Source organism: Sus scrofa, chromosome 13, assembly GCF_054392235.1.
Source record: "Sus scrofa isolate SSC_HxYL_T2T_F1_AM1 chromosome 13, Sscrofa_HxYL_maternal_Yorkshire_Landrace_v2.0, whole genome shotgun sequence".
Lineage (NCBI taxonomy): Eukaryota > Metazoa > Chordata > Mammalia > Artiodactyla > Suidae > Sus > Sus scrofa.
Genome location: NC_139395.1, coordinates 29,672,608 through 29,690,490, shown reverse-complemented (window position 1 = coordinate 29,690,490; position 17,883 = coordinate 29,672,608). Strand labels below are relative to the sequence as shown.

At 36.3% G+C, this 17,883-nt stretch overlaps 1 protein-coding gene across 36 annotated transcripts in view; it reads right to left on the bottom strand.

Moving 5' to 3' along the window:
- The window catches only part of ZCWPW2 (zinc finger CW-type and PWWP domain containing 2), a 142,166-nt gene that overhangs the window by 10,303 nt on the left and 113,980 nt on the right, over positions 1-17,883 (bottom strand). For 24 of the 36 annotated variants that reach the window (XR_014822557.1, XR_014822552.1, XR_014822555.1 and 21 more), the window contains 2 exons: positions 6,248-6,306; positions 4,139-4,206 (listed from right to left, as the gene is read on the bottom strand). Coding sequence is in view for 27 of the 36 variants with exons in the window: in XM_084987353.1 (XP_084843479.1) it covers positions 4,139-4,206; positions 6,248-6,306 (127 nt within the window). In the remaining 9 variants the exon portion in view is untranslated. Of the gene's footprint in view, positions 1-2,178; positions 4,207-5,975; positions 6,135-6,247; positions 6,307-17,883 lie in introns of those variants that run through there. The other 12 variants (XR_014822554.1, XR_014822556.1, XM_084987359.1 and 9 more) reach the window with 4 other exon arrangements.

The window sequence follows — 17,883 nt, the reverse complement described above, 5'->3', positions numbered from 1 at the left end:
AGGCAAAACATTCTCTGACATCAACTTGACAAATGTTTTCTCAGGTCAGTCTCCCAAAGCAACAGAAATAAGAGCAAAAATAAACCAGTGGGACCTAACCAAACTGACAAGCTTTTGCACACCAAAGGAAACCAAAAAAAAAAAAAAAAAAAAAAAAAAAAAAAACCAGAAAAAGCAAACAAACAAACAAACAAAAAATCCCAAAAAGACAACTTACAGAATGGGAGAAAATAGTGTCAAATGATGCTACTGACAAGGGCTTCATCTCTAAAATATACAAGCAATTTATACAGCTCAACAGCAAAAAAGCCAATCACCCAACTGAAAAATGGGCACAAGACCTGATTAGACCTTTCTCCAAAGACGATATACAGGTGGTCAACAAGCACATGAAGAAATGCTCAGCATCTCTGATTATTAGAGAAATGCAAATCGAAACAACTATGAGGTACCACCTCACATCAGTCAGAATGGCCATCATTAGTAAGTCCACAAATAACAAATGCTGGAGGGGGTGTGAAGAAAAGGGAACCCTCCTGAACTGTTGGTGGGAATGCAAACTGGTGCAACCACTATGGAAAACAGTATTGAGGTACCTTAGAAAACTATACATAGAACTACCATATGACCTAGCGATCCTAGTCTTGGGCATATATCTGGACAAAACTTTCCTTGACAAAGGCACGAGCACCATCATGTTCATTGTAGCACTATTCACAATAGCCAAGACATGGAAACAACCTAAATGTCCATCAACAGAAGAATGGATTAGGAAGATGTGGTATATATACACAATGGAATACTACTCAGCCATAAAAAAGAACAAAATAATGCCGTTTGCAACAACATGGATGGAACTAGAGACTCTCATACTGAGCAAAGTAAGTCAGAAAGTGAAAAACAAATACCATATGGTTTCACTTATATCTGGAATCTAATATAGGGCACAAATGAACCTTTCCACAGAAGAGAAACTCATGGACATGGAGAACAGACTTGTAGTTGCCAAGAGGGAGTGGGAAGGAATAGGAAGGACTGGGAATTTGGGGTTAATAGATGCAAACTACAGCCTATGGAATGGATAAGCACTGGGAGCTATGCCTGGTCACTTGTGATGGAGCATGATAATGTGAGAAAAAAGAATGTATACATGTATGTGTGACTGGGTCACCTTGCTGTGCAGCAGAAAATTGACCAAATATTGTTAATCAGCCATAATGGAAAAAATACAAATCACTATAAAAAAAATAAATAAAGGCTATTTCCTGTTTAGAAAAAATGATAAAACTCAAAAGGCTGAAAGTAAAAGAAATCAAAATCAACTGATTAATGAGGCTACAAAAGGCAATAATTACATTTAAGAAATGCTTAGATCAACTACCAATGCTGTACAGAAAAACCATAAATTTAGCTTTAAGCTTCTGATACCCAAAGCAAACAAAGAAATGGCTACAAACTTAGATTAATTTTAAGAAGTTGTGTGACCTTAGAAAAGTTATATAACCTATTAACTCCATTGATAAAATTGAGTTATAATCATATCTATCTTATGTCTCATATAGATATTGTGAGGGTTAAATAAATTAATACATAGGAAATATTTAGAAAAGTGAGAACACTTAGTAACTGCTACAGGTGTTGATTATATTATTTTTGTTGTATTAGTATTTCATCATCATAAATGGATTTGTCGCTAAACAATAAAAAAATGAGTTAAAGGAACAATACAAATATAATACAAGATATTCCTGGTAGTAATTTTCCAAAAAACACAAACATCCTCTGCAAATAGTTTTTAGATTAAATCTTTTGATAACCACTTTTAAAAATTGAAGTATAGCTTATTAATAAATTAATTTTTTTTTTTTTGTCCTTTGTCCTTTTAGGGCTGCACCCACGGCATTCAGGGGTCTAATCAGAGCTACAGCTGCTGGCCTACACCACAGGCACAGCAAAGTCAGATCTGAGCCACGTCTGCGACCTAAACCACAGTTCTCAGTGAGTGAGGCCAGGATCAAACCCGAAACCTTATGGTTCCTAGTCGGATTCACTTCCGCTGCACCATGATGGGAGCTCCCTATAGTTAATTTATAATGTTGTGTTTCAGTGTACAACAAAGCAATTCCTATCTATCTGTTAATCCATCTATCTACATATTCTTTTTCAGATTCTTTTCCATTATAGGTTATTATAAGATACTGAATACAATTCCCTGTGCTACAAGCAGGTCCTTATTATTTATCTATTTTATATATAGTAGTGGGTATATGTTAATTCCAAACTCCTAATTTATTTCTTTCCTGTTCCTGCATTAGATTAAATCTTTATGAACATGCAGTTTCATTTATGTAATGATTCCTAAAACTTTTTCTATTATTTTCCAGAAATAATTCCCTCTGTTGGATAAGAGGGTTTCTACTGCATTTCTTTATTACAGTTGAAGAAACATACTTGGAAAGGTAGAGATGCTCCACTTTACTCTCCCTGGGATCTTTAAGGGAGAGAGAGATGCAATCATAGAGCATAAAACACATAAAGGAACATCAAACCTGGGACAGCAGACTAATGGGAGACTTTAGCACCTGAAGTCTAAGCAAAGAGGGTTCAAAAAGTGGGGCAGAGGTTATATTTAAAGATAGTTCATTTTTCTTTGGAGTTCCCTGGTGGCCTAGCAGTTAAGCATCTGGCATTGTTACTGCTGTGGCTTGGGTCACTGATATGGCAGGTGTTCAGTCCCTAGACTGGGAACTTTTGCATGCTACAGACAGGAACAACAACAACAAAATAGTGGGGCCGAGATTCAAGAATAAGATGGTATAATTTTCCTCTGTCACTTGATCTAGGGCTGATCTTGCCTTAAGCAAAGAAGAAATGAGAGCTATCAGAGGCCTGGATCAAGGGATCCACAGCAATATGGGTAGTGGATAAAAAATGTGAGGTAGGTGCACTCCTTCACGAAGCAGTTCTCACAAAGAACTCGAGACTAGATGTTTCTGCTCATAAGTTCAAATGAGACTGGAGGAATGAAACAGAGATCAGGTAAACCATTTTAACAATTAACAACTGAGATTTTTAGAGCCAGACAGAACAGACCTCTGCAAGGGTGTCCCTTCCAGTAAATGAGATGTATTCATTCATTTACTGGAAGTGTCATTTCCGGTCAATGGACTCCTGGTGCAGTGGGTTTCTCCTGTAGAATCCTGTGCTAGTTGGAGGAGAGTATCAGGGTCTTCTAGTGGGAACATGGTCTAGGGATAAAATGACTTTTGCGTTTCTATGGGAATATCTGAATTGATCATGTGAGGCAAAGGAACAAAATAGCCAAGAAAATAAAGGCACCTTAGTTAGCAGGAAAGCAGCAGCAGAATAAATTTGAGGCAGAAACAACAGAATTTTGTAATGGTTTAGGAGAGGAACAAAATAAATTTCTTTTTGAAAATAACTACTCCATCTTTCCTCTGCCTGCTTCCCTTTCTTTTAATGAAACTAGAAATGAATGATATATTTAGCCAATTGAAATGAGAGCTGTAGGATCTGGGGGGGGGGGGGGGCCACTACAAGGCAGAGGGAGTGTGGTACAGATGACTTCTCTGGGTTTAATCGGCTTTGAAACCTCTTTGCAGGGCTGCCAAAGCTCCACCTTGCAAACAAGCAGGTGCCTGTTTTTCAAAACTAACAAAAACGTAGAAAGAGTAAAGCGCTTTTCAAAGTGAAGACTTTCTCCCTGCAGTCCACGTTCCCCTGACTGCGCTCTAAGGCCAACGGCAATTAATTTAGCTGGAAGCCCCAAGCTGCTGCTTTTCTTCCTTCTCTCCCTTTGGCACTCCTAGGAACCCAATACATTTGGAATAGAGAAGTCTGAATTGAAATATACTGATGCTAGTATTTCCTCCCATAACTGTTGGAACTCTATTTTAAAAAAAATTAAATTCATGACAAAGCTAGAGAAAGTTTAATTCAAGGGAAGAGAAACCTAAAGATAATTGAAAAACCTTAGTATTAAATCAATACCAAAAATGACCCACTAATATTTCTCATATATGTGTATATGTACATTTTTTTTTCCTCAAAGAAGTATAATTACATTTGGTGGAATTAGTAGGTAAAAGAACTAAAAGCAAGACAGGCCTTCACATACCCATATTTTCCTTTGATAAGGCATCGTCTGAACAAACATTTTCAAAAGAGGATTTTAAAATAGTTTTCCTAGAAAAGGAATTTGACAGATTTAGTTTCAAAAGAGAAATTATGTATATTTAAATGACCATTCATACATATTCATTGTTAACTATAAATTATGAATGTATATTTAGTCTCTTCTGGTACCTTTTCTTGGTTGTTTTACATAGTAAGTAAGGTACTGAAAAATCAAAGGGGAATAACATTGATTTGAGCTCTCACTAGGTGAAAAGCACTAACAATCTACCCAGTACTTTAAACAGCTTTTTTAATGTAATCCAACCTCCAAAAACCTACTAAGTAATTGTTACTCATATTTTATAAAGAAATTGAGACTCTGAGAAACTGAGAAATTTGACAGCATAGGAAAATGGTTAAATATGACAGAACTAAATTCTGCGAGACTGCAAAATTCATGGTTTTTCTACTACACTATATTATCAATTAGGAATCAGAAAACATTTGTTCAAATGTGCTTTCTCTATCTATAAGATCTTGAGAAAGCCACTTAACTTCTCTAAACTACAAATTCTTCATCTTTTTTTTTTTTTTTTTTGGTCTTTTTGTCTTTTCTAGGGCCACACCCGCAGCATATGGAGGTTCCCAGGCTAGGGATCTAATCAGAGCTGTAGCTGCTGGCCTACGCCAGAGCCACAGAACTGCAACCTACACCACAGCTCATGGCAACACCAGATCCTTAACCCCCTCAGTGAGACCTGAGATCGAACCCGCAACCTCATGGTTCCTAGTTAGATTTGTTAAACACAGAGCCACAACAGGAACTCCCACAAATTCTTCATCTTTTAAATAGAGATAATTATGATACACCCTCTACCTCTTTCACGGGGTTACTATGAATTGTAACTAAAATAAGGAAGTCAAAGTTCTTTTGAAAAATTTAATTATTCTTCTTCTGAAAAGGGACAGAATAAAAGAGGAGGACTGTCATGTAAGGTCAGTCTTTGTCTTTGAGTACGACTCCTTTTCACATAGCAGTGATTTCCACTCATTAAAAAAATAAATAAACTGCATGGCTGGTTCAGTGATAAACACTAAAACTTGTTATCAGTGCTTACTATAAAGACTTGTTTCTAGTTTGCATTACCTCTTTTTATTTTTATTTTTTTTTTTCTTTCTGGACATGCCCACAGCATGTGGAAGTTCCAGGGCAAGGGAGCGAACCTACAACACAATAGCAACCCAAGCCACTGCAGTGACAATGCCAGATCCTTAACCCACTGCATCACCAGGGGAATTCCCTGCATTACCTATTTTTACACTAAAAACCTGCTTCTGGGAGTTCCCATTGTGGCTCAGCAGAAATGAATCTGACTAGCATCCATGAGGATGTGGGTTCAATCCCTGGCCTCACTCAGTGGGTTAAGGATCTGGTGTTGCCAGGAGCTGTGGTGCAGGTCACAGATGTCACTCAGATCTGGCGTTTCTTATGGCTGTGGTGCAGGCTGGCAGCTGTAACTCTGATTCAACCCCTAGCCTGGGAACTTCCATATGCTGTGAGTATGGCCCTAAAAACAAAATAAAAAATAACAAAATAAAAAATAAAAAACTGGTTCTCATCCTGGCTGCTCACATGGTAGTCTTTGAAACAGATTTGTATAAATATAAAAATTTCTCTAATCTTCTAAGACTACTACTTATTTTACTAATTCTTTTAGAAAATTTAAAACATATTTCCTCAGAGAAACAAAATAAAAAATCAGGGAGAGGAGCTCCCACTTTGGCTCACTGGTAATGAACCCAAGTAGTATCCATGAGGATGTGGACTTGATCTCTGGCCTCACTCAGTGAGTTCAGGATCTGATGTTGCCATGAGCTGTGGTATAGGTCACGAACATGGCTTGGATCCCGCATTGCCATGACTAAGGCATATGCCGGCAGCTGTAGCTCCAATTGGACCCCTAACCTGGGAACTTCCATATGATGTGAGTGTGGCCCTAAAAAGAAAAACAAAAGAATCGGGGAGAAATATCATAGAAAAATTCAACTATATATATCTGTATTTTTTTTTCAATTTTATCATAATAGTCTTTAACTTAAAAAAACATACCTTTTCCTTTTTATAAATTTGGGCTTTTTCTTTCCAGCATTATTTTTAGAAACTTGCATCTGTAAAATAACAACATCAAAAAGATGAGTTAGTTCTTATGGAATCAAATTCAGCATAACAATGGATCTTATGTGGTCTGAGTAATTTAGCCCAGAAGAAAAACTCTGGCCCACATCCCTAAACAACACCTGTAACTCTAAGTCAACTGCTTCATAATGACTGCAGCTATTGGATCTGCTCAACTTCCTGGAGTGATCAACTGATCCAGTATGAAGGCCTACCCCCTATATCCACTCTCTCTTCCTCACCTTCATAAATATACAAAAATATGACATAAAATAACTTTTAATACATATGTGACTTCTAAAGAAAAAAAAAGAAATATTTAGATTCCAGAAGCACATGGAATACAAAGCTATAGAGGTGGAAACCAACATGGTAAAGTCCCATTGGACATTTGTAGCAGGAAAGGGCCAAAGGGCTTAGGACTCTGGTTTTACTGTGTAAGAAAGACAAGATGAAGGATGTGGAGAATCTGGAACTCATACATCGCTGTGGAAATGTGAAATGGTGGAGCCACTTTGGAATATCATTTGAGAGTTCCTCAAAATGTGAAATGTATGATCTGGCTATTCCACTCCTGGGTATATGCCTAAGAGAAATGAAAACATATGTCCACATATGTTTGGTCATAATTATGAAACTATGAATGTGCATAACAGCATTATTCATAATAGACCAAAAGTAAGAAAACCAAATGTCCATCAGTGGATAGATCATATGTGGTATATCCATACAATGAAATATTACTCAGCCTTTAAAAATAATAAAGTACTGACCTATACTATAACATGGATGAGTCTTGAAATTATGCTAAGTGAAAAGTTTTTTAAAAAGTCAGATACGGGAGGTTCCAATTGTGGCACAGTGGAGATGAATCTGACTAGGATCCATGATGATATAGGTTCAACCTTTGGCCTTGCTCAGTGGGTAAAGGATCTGGTGTTTTTGTGAGCTGTGGTATAGTCACAGATGAGGCTCGGATCCCGTGTTGCTGTGGTGCAGGCTGGCAGTTGTAGCTCTGATTCGACCCCTAGCCTGGGAACTTCCATATATGCTGTGGGTGTAGCCCTAAAAAGAAAAAAAAAAAGAAAAAAAAAGTCAGACACAAAAGGCCACATGTTGTATGATTTTCTCTATCTGAAATGTATAGAAAGGCAAATCCATGGAGACAGAAGTAGGTGATTGCCAGGCACTGAGGGGAGATAGAAATGAGCAGTAATTTCTAATAAATATCAGATTTCCTTTTGGTGGTATGAAAAAATGGTCTGAAATTAGACATGGTATCGGTTGCACAACTGTTTATACTAAAACCCACTGAACTATACATTTTAAAAGAGTGTATAAGTTATATCTCAATGAAGGTAAAAAAAAAATTTAAACACAGTGACATGGAAGAATTGAAATAAAGGAGACAGATGCAATATATCAATGATTATTAGCAAAAGGAATCTCATGTAGCAATATTATTATTAGAAAAAAAGCAGATATTAAGGCAAAAAACATAAGCAGGGATAAAAAGAGTTATTATTTAATGCTAAAAGAAACAATCTATCCCCCAAATAGTCCTGAACTTGTATATACCTAAAATCTTAGCCTTAAAATAGAGAAAAACAGATGAATTACAAGTAGAAAATGATGAGTTTACAATTAAAATGGGATATTTTAATTTATTTCTCACAAAAAATTGTATCAATAATCAAGGGAGGTTTATATGAAACATTCAGGGAATTAATATTATTATAATGCTAAAGATTAAATGGTCTTCTTTTTTTTCTTTTTATCTTCAACCTAGAGGTAATAAATATCTAAATATTTTTTCCAGGACTGTTTTATATATATATTTATATGTATATATATACACATAAATGAATATGGTAAAATACATATACATACATATGATATACACACACACACACGCACCATATAGGTATATGGTAAAAAAGCATATAGAAATATTGTCTAAATCACTGACCTATATCTCCAAAGATAATGTAAAGCTATCATTTCTATCTTGTTATTAAGGATCAGCTTAAATTACATTCATATTTGAGTATAAAGTGAAAGGGCTACCACAAACAGAAATAAAATTAAGCTAATAAAGTTCAAATTGCTTTATAGGTATTAACAGAAAGAAATACTGTTAGATGACTTCCATATATTAGGGACATTTGTGTTGGAGATAACAAATTCCTTTTCTACTTTGTGAAAAACTCCACAGCAGCCAAAATGAACCAGTCAGTATTTGCCTGGTTCCCTGTATCCTTGTGCTTTCCTGCTCCAGGCCTTTCACAAGCATGATGAACAGAGAAGAGCATGAATCTGAAAGGACAGGGTCTGGATCTGGATGTTAAATCTGGCACCTACTAGTGGTATCACTTCCTGTAAGTCACTGACCACCCTAACTTCTAGCAGGAGCCTGGTATAGAGTACACACTTAATAAATATCCTCTGACTGAATGACCACTCTGCATTTCAGGGTCTTATTTTGTTAAATAATGCTAAAAATTACTACACCTCAAGATATCTGAGAGTAGACAGCATGCCAGAAAGCATCCCAGAGAGCTTGGCAATTAGTTGATGCTCAATCACTGTTTAACTATCACCCTAGTCCCCCAGGTCAGTGTGAAAATTCTGTCCTTTTTCTTTAGACTATATGATAGAGGGAACTTAGCACTTTGGTATGACTGGACTTTGATAATATATTAGTTTCCTAAAGTTACCATAACAAGTTATCATGAATTTGGTAAAGCATCAGTTATATCTCACAGTTCTTTAGGATAAATGTCTATCTCTTATAAGAACACTCTATCAGTGAATTGAGGGCCCACATAATCCAGGATGAGCTCATCTCAAAATCCTTACCCAAAGGATTCTCAAAGATCTGTATTCCAAACAAGGTTACAGTCAGGGGTTCCTGGTGGACCTATATTTCAGAGGCTACGATTCAACCACTACAAGTAGATACTAAAGATTATATTATCAATTCCTTCCCCTCTATTTCTCTTCCTGGATTGCATAGTTGATTCTTCTAGATTGCCCAATCCAATGCCACTCAGCATAAGAGACACAGTGTGACAGAATCAGCATCACCTGGGAGCCTGTCAGAAATGCAAATGTGCATGCCCACCCCATGCCTGCTGAAGCAGAAGCTCTGGGAGTGGGGCCCAGGAATGCGTATTTAAAGAAGCTCTGCAGGAGTTCCCGTTGTGGCTCAGCAGGTTAACAACCCCAATAGCATCCATGAGGATGTGGTTTTGATCCCTGGCCCCCACTCAATGGGTTAAGGATCCAGTATTGCCGTAAATTGTGGTATTGGCTGCAGAGGCGGCCCAGATCTGGCATGGTTGTGGCTGTGGTGCAAGTTGGTAGCTGCAACTCTGATTCAACCCCTAGCTTGGTAACCTCCATATGCCATGAGTGCAGCCCTAAAAAGACTAAATAAATAAATAAAAATAAGCTCTTCAGGTAAGGGCTCTCAAGTAAAATAAAGTTTTCTAGTCACTGATCTGGCCCATATCCATCTATACAAATACACTGCTATATAAGTGTTAACTGATTTTAAAGAAAACAAAATAAGCATTAATCTTTTCTTGTTGGATATGAAAACAAAGAAGTTTATGTATAAAGAGCATGTGTCATTTACTGGAATATATATATATTATATATATTTAATGATAATTAAGATTGCTGACTAGAATGGCAAATGATAGAATTGCCTTTAATTGCAAAGGACACAAAATCCATAAGAATTGTGTTTACATCGATTTATATAATCTGCATAAACTGACCTGACATTGCCCATTTCCTTAAGTCACTATTCATCTAAATTAAAAATATCTTTAAGCAAGAAGAACAAGTTTGTTAGCTGTGTTAAATCTGAGGGCATAAAATTCTGATTAGCATTTTATGCTCACAGAAGACAAAAATATGTTTCATAACCTTTTGAGAATCATTGTCAGTCAATAATCACTGAAGAGCTTTACTTTGACAGAAAAGTGAATCCATACCTTGAATAATGTACATAAACTCCTTGTCAAAACTCATCATATAGAAAGAAGAGCCAATATTCTCATTTCCCTTTGGTAAATCTGCTGGGAAAATATGCTTAGAATAGGATGAAAATTGGTTTCATGAAACACCGTAAATGATGGCTATTACTTAACATGAATATCTGGAGAGTACAAATAATAAAGTTAAGGCTTTGGACCCAGATAATATTTGTTTTTAACACCTCTTTGAAGAGGAGGGAAGGTTGAAACAATCATTTTCTAGCCCTATTTTAAACACAATTTCAATAGATCATCTACAAACATAATGTTTCTTACCTAAATGTCCGTCAATGACCAATGCTTCAGTCTTTACTAAAGGAGTATTCTTGTGAGATTTGGACAATATCAGAGATCAGTCCCTGGCAATACAACTTAAAAACATCTTGCACTCTCTCCAGCCATATGTAAGTTCACACTAAAGCACTGTGGATTCTCTGCTTTGAGAGGCTTACCAGAGAAAACACTAGAGTGTGTGTTCAAGCAGTGAGCTGAGACACAGGAGAATATTTTCCCTAAAAACAGAAATTGGCCACTATACTCCTTTAAACAGAAGGCATGAAAAGGTCTTCTATTAACACCTTCCAATCTTCGCTGAGGATAGAAACAACAGGACACTTTCAGGAAATTCTAGGGTTATGAACTTCACTGATAAATTTTAAAGCCTTGCACTTGATTTTTAAAAATAGTCTTTGACCATCCATCTATACCAGTGATAGAACACAGAACTTCAGGAAGTTTATTTTTTTAAAAATAGTACAAATGGCACTCATGTCTACAGAGAGCTTCAAACTCAAAAGACAAATAGGAACAGAGCATCTAGGGAGGAAAGAGCCCCACGGAAAGCAGAAGAACAGAACTTAGGTAGTTGTTTACCTAAATGAATGAAGCTGATAAACTAGATTATTTGACCTACAATTGGACACTGTTTAAAAATCCAAGTCTGTTGAAAACAATTTCTATTTGTGTATAGCTTTTCCTAATGTCATTAGATATTTTAGCAAGAGAAATGTTGGGGGAAAAAATAGTGTTTCTAAGGAAGACTTTCTAGAATCTACATATTTCAATTTAATTCTAAAAAAGTGATGCACAGAGATCAATCAATGATTATAGTCCTCATATTATACCTTTTTTTCCTGGCTGCTCAGAGGGTTAAGGACCTGGTATTGTCACTACTGTAGCTCTGGTTACTACGGTGGCAGGGGTTTGATCCCCGGCTTGGGAACTTTTATATGCCTTGGGTGTAAACAACAACAACAAAACAAGAATAAACATTGAGACCTTCATTATCTGTTTTACCATTTTTCTCTCCCTCAGGGTAACTGGCTTGATTGTTTGACCCACAATCGCTCAAATATTCTGAACATTTATCCTCAACAATACTGCAAAGGAAGATGCTCTTTCTTCTACACAGGAATAGATACTCTGTACAATAGCACAGGTTTTTTTTTTAAAAAAAAAGACTATTTAAACATTTTTATTTGGACTGAGCCTTTACATCAGCTCTCTGAGGATCCCAGAGGTTGAAATAAGACATTCTTGCACCTAGATTCATGGAAGCACATGGAGGATACACCTTCCTTTGTTTGGTCTGGGGGACTATGTTCTTAGTATGTGGGGGAGTACAGATAAACTTGTGGGCAGAAGCCAAATGTTTAAAATTTGAAATTATAGACTAATCCTAATAAGCCATAAGTAAATTCTATTAATTTTCAATGGCATATTTTTTCTCAGTGAAAACAATCTCCCTTTGCAAATAGAGAAATAGTAGTTATTACTATGAGGCATAGAAAGATCATTTTAGTATCTAGTTCAATATCTATAATCTATAAAATAAATTCATTGTTCAAATTCCTATTGTATGTTATATCAATAAAAATACTTCTATCAGTTAGCAATACTGGTTTTGGTTTTAATGAAGCAGGATGAGGAAGCTGTTGAATAAGAAATATCCCAAACTTTAGAATAAACCCAGATTTATCTTGTGTGTAGCTTGACGCTGGAGAGGTAATTTATGTGTCTCTGGATGAGAGAAAGGTTTATACTTACAATGAATTATAATCAACAAAATTGAAACAGACTATGTAATACAACCTTTAGTCCCAAATAACAAAGGACAACATCTATTCTTCACGTGATTAACAGAACTCAAGGTGAAGGGGTTTCTGTTTAACAAAAGAGCAATAATATTTTGTAGAATTATTTTTATTGCCTTCTGGCTCAAAGTTAAAATACAGAATTGAAAACGTAGAGAGTTATGGTTGAACAGTTTTAAATTTCTGGAATCTGTGACACCAGATTTTAAGTATCACTAAACTCAAATTCCAAGTGAATTAATAATAACTGGATTGAATTTTCAAATAGACATTATGTGTAGAGAAACAAAAATTAGTACAATCTCCTATTATTATAAAGTAGTCATTTTAAAAAAAAGTATACTCTGGAGGCTTTTGTTTGTTTGTTTGCAGCACTTGTGCATGCAGAAGTTCCTGGGCCAGGGATTGAACTTGCAATACAGCAGCAACCCAAGCTATAGTAGCAACAATGCTGGATCCTTAACTCCCTGCACCACCAGAGAATTCCACTTTTTGTCTTTTAATAGTCAGGATGAAAAAAATTCTTAAAAGTTAAGAGAGAATATTACTGATAAAGATTAACTTCTGTTTACCAAGTACCAGATCTGCACAACTAAACTGTGGATTTTTTCAGATAAGTCAGTGCACTGGGACATGTCTATGGTTTAGGGTAATTCCCTAAACTGGAAACCTTGCAAAGCACCCCTCAAATGTGCAACCCCTACAATAGCAACAAGAGACACCAGCAACCCCATAAATAGAAAACCTACTATTTGTAAGCCAGTTTCTGGCCAACACCTTTCGGACTACAATCTGTGAGCCTGGAGAGCAGCATGGTCCTCATACTAGGATTTCCTTGTTTTACCTCCAGGGAAGAAAAACAAAGTGGTTTTCTATTCTGTTATACTCACACTGATGCATGCTTCCCCTCTATTCCCAGCTCCTCCCACGGCCCATCTTAAGAAAACTACAAGGAGATGAGCTTGGTTGCTCAGATTCATAAACTGAGTCAAATAAAAAACAAAAAAGGAGGGGGTGTTTAAGCAAATATACAAGTCCCAAAGAAGATTTTCCTATTTAAGAAACAAATACCATTATCCACACCAGAAAATAGGTACTCTAAATAAAGGGGTCTTTGCTTGCTTTCATAAATCATATATAAAAGGCTTTGGATACCAGTAATTAATTCATTTTGTCTAATTTTAATATTTTCCTATGAATAATTACTCTATGGAATTCCTATAGATTGCAAGTCACGATAAAAGAGGTAAGGAGTTCCTGCCATGGAGCAGTGGGTTAAGAACCCAACTGCAGTGGCTCTGGTAGCTGCGGAGGTACAGGTTTGATCCTCAGCCCAACGCAGTGGGTTAAAGGATCCAGCACTGCCACAACTGTGGTGTAGGTCACAGCTGCAGCTCACATTCAATCCCTGGTCTGGGAACTTCCATATGCCATGGGTGCAGTCATAAAAATTAAAAAAAAAAAAAAACATAAAAGAGGTAAATCTTGCAACCTAGTCAGGTTTAGTTATTAAGTTACTAAACAATATCTCATTAAAAATCCCTCCCCTGGAAGGCTGTTTCATAACCCTGCCTTACAGTGGGACAGAGTTTGAGAATAGGGAAACTGAAATTAGTATGAAAAGAACCTTATATGTTAAGGTTTCCATTGATGACTTAAAGTGATACACGGACAATTTTCTGTATTAAGACATGTTTATTTACATATATTTCAAAATGTAAAGCACATCAAAAGAGTGCATTTATACTTTAAAATTTTGGTTAGGACATTTTTTGGGGTAATGAAAATGTTCTCAACGTTAATCTGGAATGGTAGTTACATGGGTATATACACATTTAAGAAAAACTCATCAAACTCTACACTTTAAGATCTCTACACTTAATTTCACTATGTTTACATTCTACTTCAATAAACAAATTAAATTGAAAAAAGGTAAGTCAAATGTAAGAAAACTATAGTAACCAACAGTATAGAAAATGGCAAAATGAGGAGTTCCCGTGGTGGCTCAATGGTTAACGAATCCGACTAGGAACCATGAGGTTGCAGGATCTATCCCTGGTCTCGCTCTGTGGGTTAAGGATCCGGCATTGCCGTGAGCTGTGGTGTAAGTTGCAGATGAGACTCGGATGCTGCGTTGCTATGGCTCTGGCATTGGGCAGAGGCTACAGCTCCGATCAGACCCCTAGCCTGGGAACCTCCATATGCCGGGGAAGTGGCTCTAGAAAAGGCAAAAAGACAAAAAAAAAAAAAAAAAAAAAAAAAAAAAAAAAAAAAGAAAGAAAAAAAAAGAAAAAAGAAAAAGAAAATGGCAAAATGATAATGGAATGCCTGAACAAGTCAAATTTTGGGAACACTGGCCTTTGGAAAGGTGAACGATACCTACAAGCAAAATCCAAACAGAATCAAGGAGTTTTGAAGCCTGATTATGACTCTTCCCAAGGGGTTACTCTGCTCACTATTCTTTCCTGGGATTTCTCTCTGCCTAGGGCTAGAAGCCCGCAGTAGAGATCTATTATAATATTTATCTTTGTAGAAAGATGCATATAAAGCTAAATGAATCAAGTGAGTTGCAGTAAATGAATTCTATATCAATAAGCAAGCTTATTAATTAGCACAGATATCCAAACATTGTCATAAAATTTAAGCAACTTCTCTTGCAATTGGGCAATGAAAATTTCCTGCTTATAATAAAGAATTTTTGCAATGATTGGGGGGAAATGTATTTTTCATCCGAAAATATAATAGCTTGAATTTTTCATACACAAATGCATATATCAAAAGAGTAGTCACTAATTTTGTCTTATAAGGTGGTATAAGTTAAACATTTTTTGCATTAATAAAAATAAACTGTTAGGAAAAAAAGGTATCCCCCCCACACACACTCTCTCTCTCTCTCTCTCTACATATAAGCCCAAAAAATTAAAAAACAGAATTGAAAATAGATCCTTTCCAATTAGTCACAAACAAATACATGGGCTAGCCTTAATTAGAAATATATAATATTCTACACTGAAAAACTAAAGCAAAATGAATAAAGAGACAAGCTATGTTACTACATGGGTGCACCTAGTATTACAAACATGTAATTTCTCTATAAATTAATACATAGATTTTCTATATACCAACCATCACCTCAACAAAACTTTTCTTGGGACCTGACTCAGTATTTCTAAAGTTCATCTGTATGCTGTTAAAACTACTTAAATTGTGCCTTTGTTGGGGTTTCCATGGGAAAGTCAAGGCAGGGTAGAGTAAATAGTTTAGGACCAGGAATTTTAAATAATTCTGGAAGGTCCTGGTCTAGAGAGGTGGCTCTTCAGTTTCATAGAACCTGGTCCTGGGATGATTTAGGGAAGGAGAAATACCGGCTTGGTATTTGAGAATTTGATAAGAAGGCAGTTTGTGGGGTAGAGCAATGAAGCATCACCAATTAAAGAAAGGATCATATACATTAAAAATAAAGAAACAGTAACTAAGGCAATTTGGAATTTATTTTAAGACTAGATACATGAGGGTTTTTTTTTATTTTTTACTTTATTTTTTTGCTTTTTAGGGCTTCACCCGCAGCATACAGAAGTTCCCAGGCTAGGGGTCAAATCAGAGCTACAGGTTCTGGCCTATACCACAGCCACAGCAACGCAGGAAACAAGCCTTGTCTGTGACCTACACCACAGCTCATGGCAATGCCGAATCTTTAACCCACTGAGTGAGGCCAGGGATTGAACCTGCATCCTCATGGATCCTAGTCGGGTTCATTAACAGCTGAGCCACAAAGGGGACCCTGACACATGACTAGATATAGACATTTTGACATGTTAACTGCTATATGTTATATTATGAAGAAGGAATATTATATAAGATAATAAAAGAAAAACAGTAAAGGGAAAGATAACTTATTAGTCAATAAATGGCATTGAGGCAACTGGTTAGTAGGGGAGGAAAAATGTCTTTTCCCCCTTCCCTTCTAAGTTCTCAGTTGGGGCCCCCGTAACAAAATACAGATTGAAAAATGCAAGGCATACATATTTACCTAAATATCTATATCTAGTCATGTATCAGGGTCCCCTTTGTGGCTCAGCTGTTAATGAATCTGACAATTTACCTCAACTCAAAGAAATATGGCTAAAACAGTAATAGAGTATTATGTAGACTGGCAACATCTTTAGTATGCCTCTCAACAGTGTGGCATCTGCATGCCTGTTGGTGAGAGTGTTACAACCTGACAACAGGCTCCCATCCCTTTCTCAGTAATCCTTCTCCTGTGAACTGTTCTGAAGAAACAATCCAAAACATGTGGTAGGACAAGAAGCTACACTCGGGAAGAGTCTCACCTAAGTGTCACCAGTAGCAATAGGAGAAAGGTTAAGTGAATCATATATAACATATTTTGTTTTAATGAAAGGGCAGTCTTCTAAAGCTTGTCTCAAAAGTCCTTAAATCCTAAGAGAAATATTTTACTACATATCCATGGATCTAAAATGCACAAAAAATAAAAACTACCTAAACTTTATTCACTCAAACTAAGCTTGAGGCTAAGCTTGCTAATACTTTCAACAACTAAGGAAAACTAAGTAAGGTTAACAAAAGCACCTAAGGGGAACTTTGTGGCCATGGGAAACTCTCCAACCATAATGAGCTCCTTTGTATGATGATGATGGCAATGTTTACTCTGCCTTCCATTGATAGGGTCTGAAAGAAAAGACAATGTTTGTGGAAAGGCTTTGTGATCTGAAAGTACTATACAAATGAAGTATTGTTTAAAAGCTAGAATTGCACCCCTTCATAAGCATGAAATTTGAGATTCTTTAAGAGTCTAATATACTAAATGATTTAGATACTAAAAAAAAAAGACACTAAAAAGTGATTTAGTATCTCAAAGATGCTAAAGTGATTTAGGAAGCCAGAAAATTGCTTAATGAAACCGTGGCTTGCAGACCCTGAGACCTGGATTCCTCTCTCAGCTCTGACACAACTGTTAAGTCACTTAATACCTCTGGAACAGTGTCTTTGTAAGAACAGTTATGGTAATACCTATTTCTTACTGATACTGTGAGGCTCAAATGAGGCAGCCTGTGTAAGCGTCTCTCAAACATAGCAGATCTTTTACAACCTAGTGACCTTCTTTTATAACAAATACTTTGAAACTTATCATTCCCTATCTTGATGTGAAACTCTTAGACCACTAACCAGGAGTATCCTGGTTCTTTGTCTTCCTTTTAGCAAGAAACCCTAATCTCTAAACTCTTTTAGTAATATCATTTAAAACCCTAACCAGAGAATGCAAACTGGTGCAGCCACTTAGGAAAAACATACGGAAGTTTCTCAAAAAACTAAAAATAGAATTGCCATATGATCCCGCAATCCTACTCCTGGGTGTATATCCAGACAAAATTCATTTGAAAAGATACATGTACTCCAATGTTCATAGAAG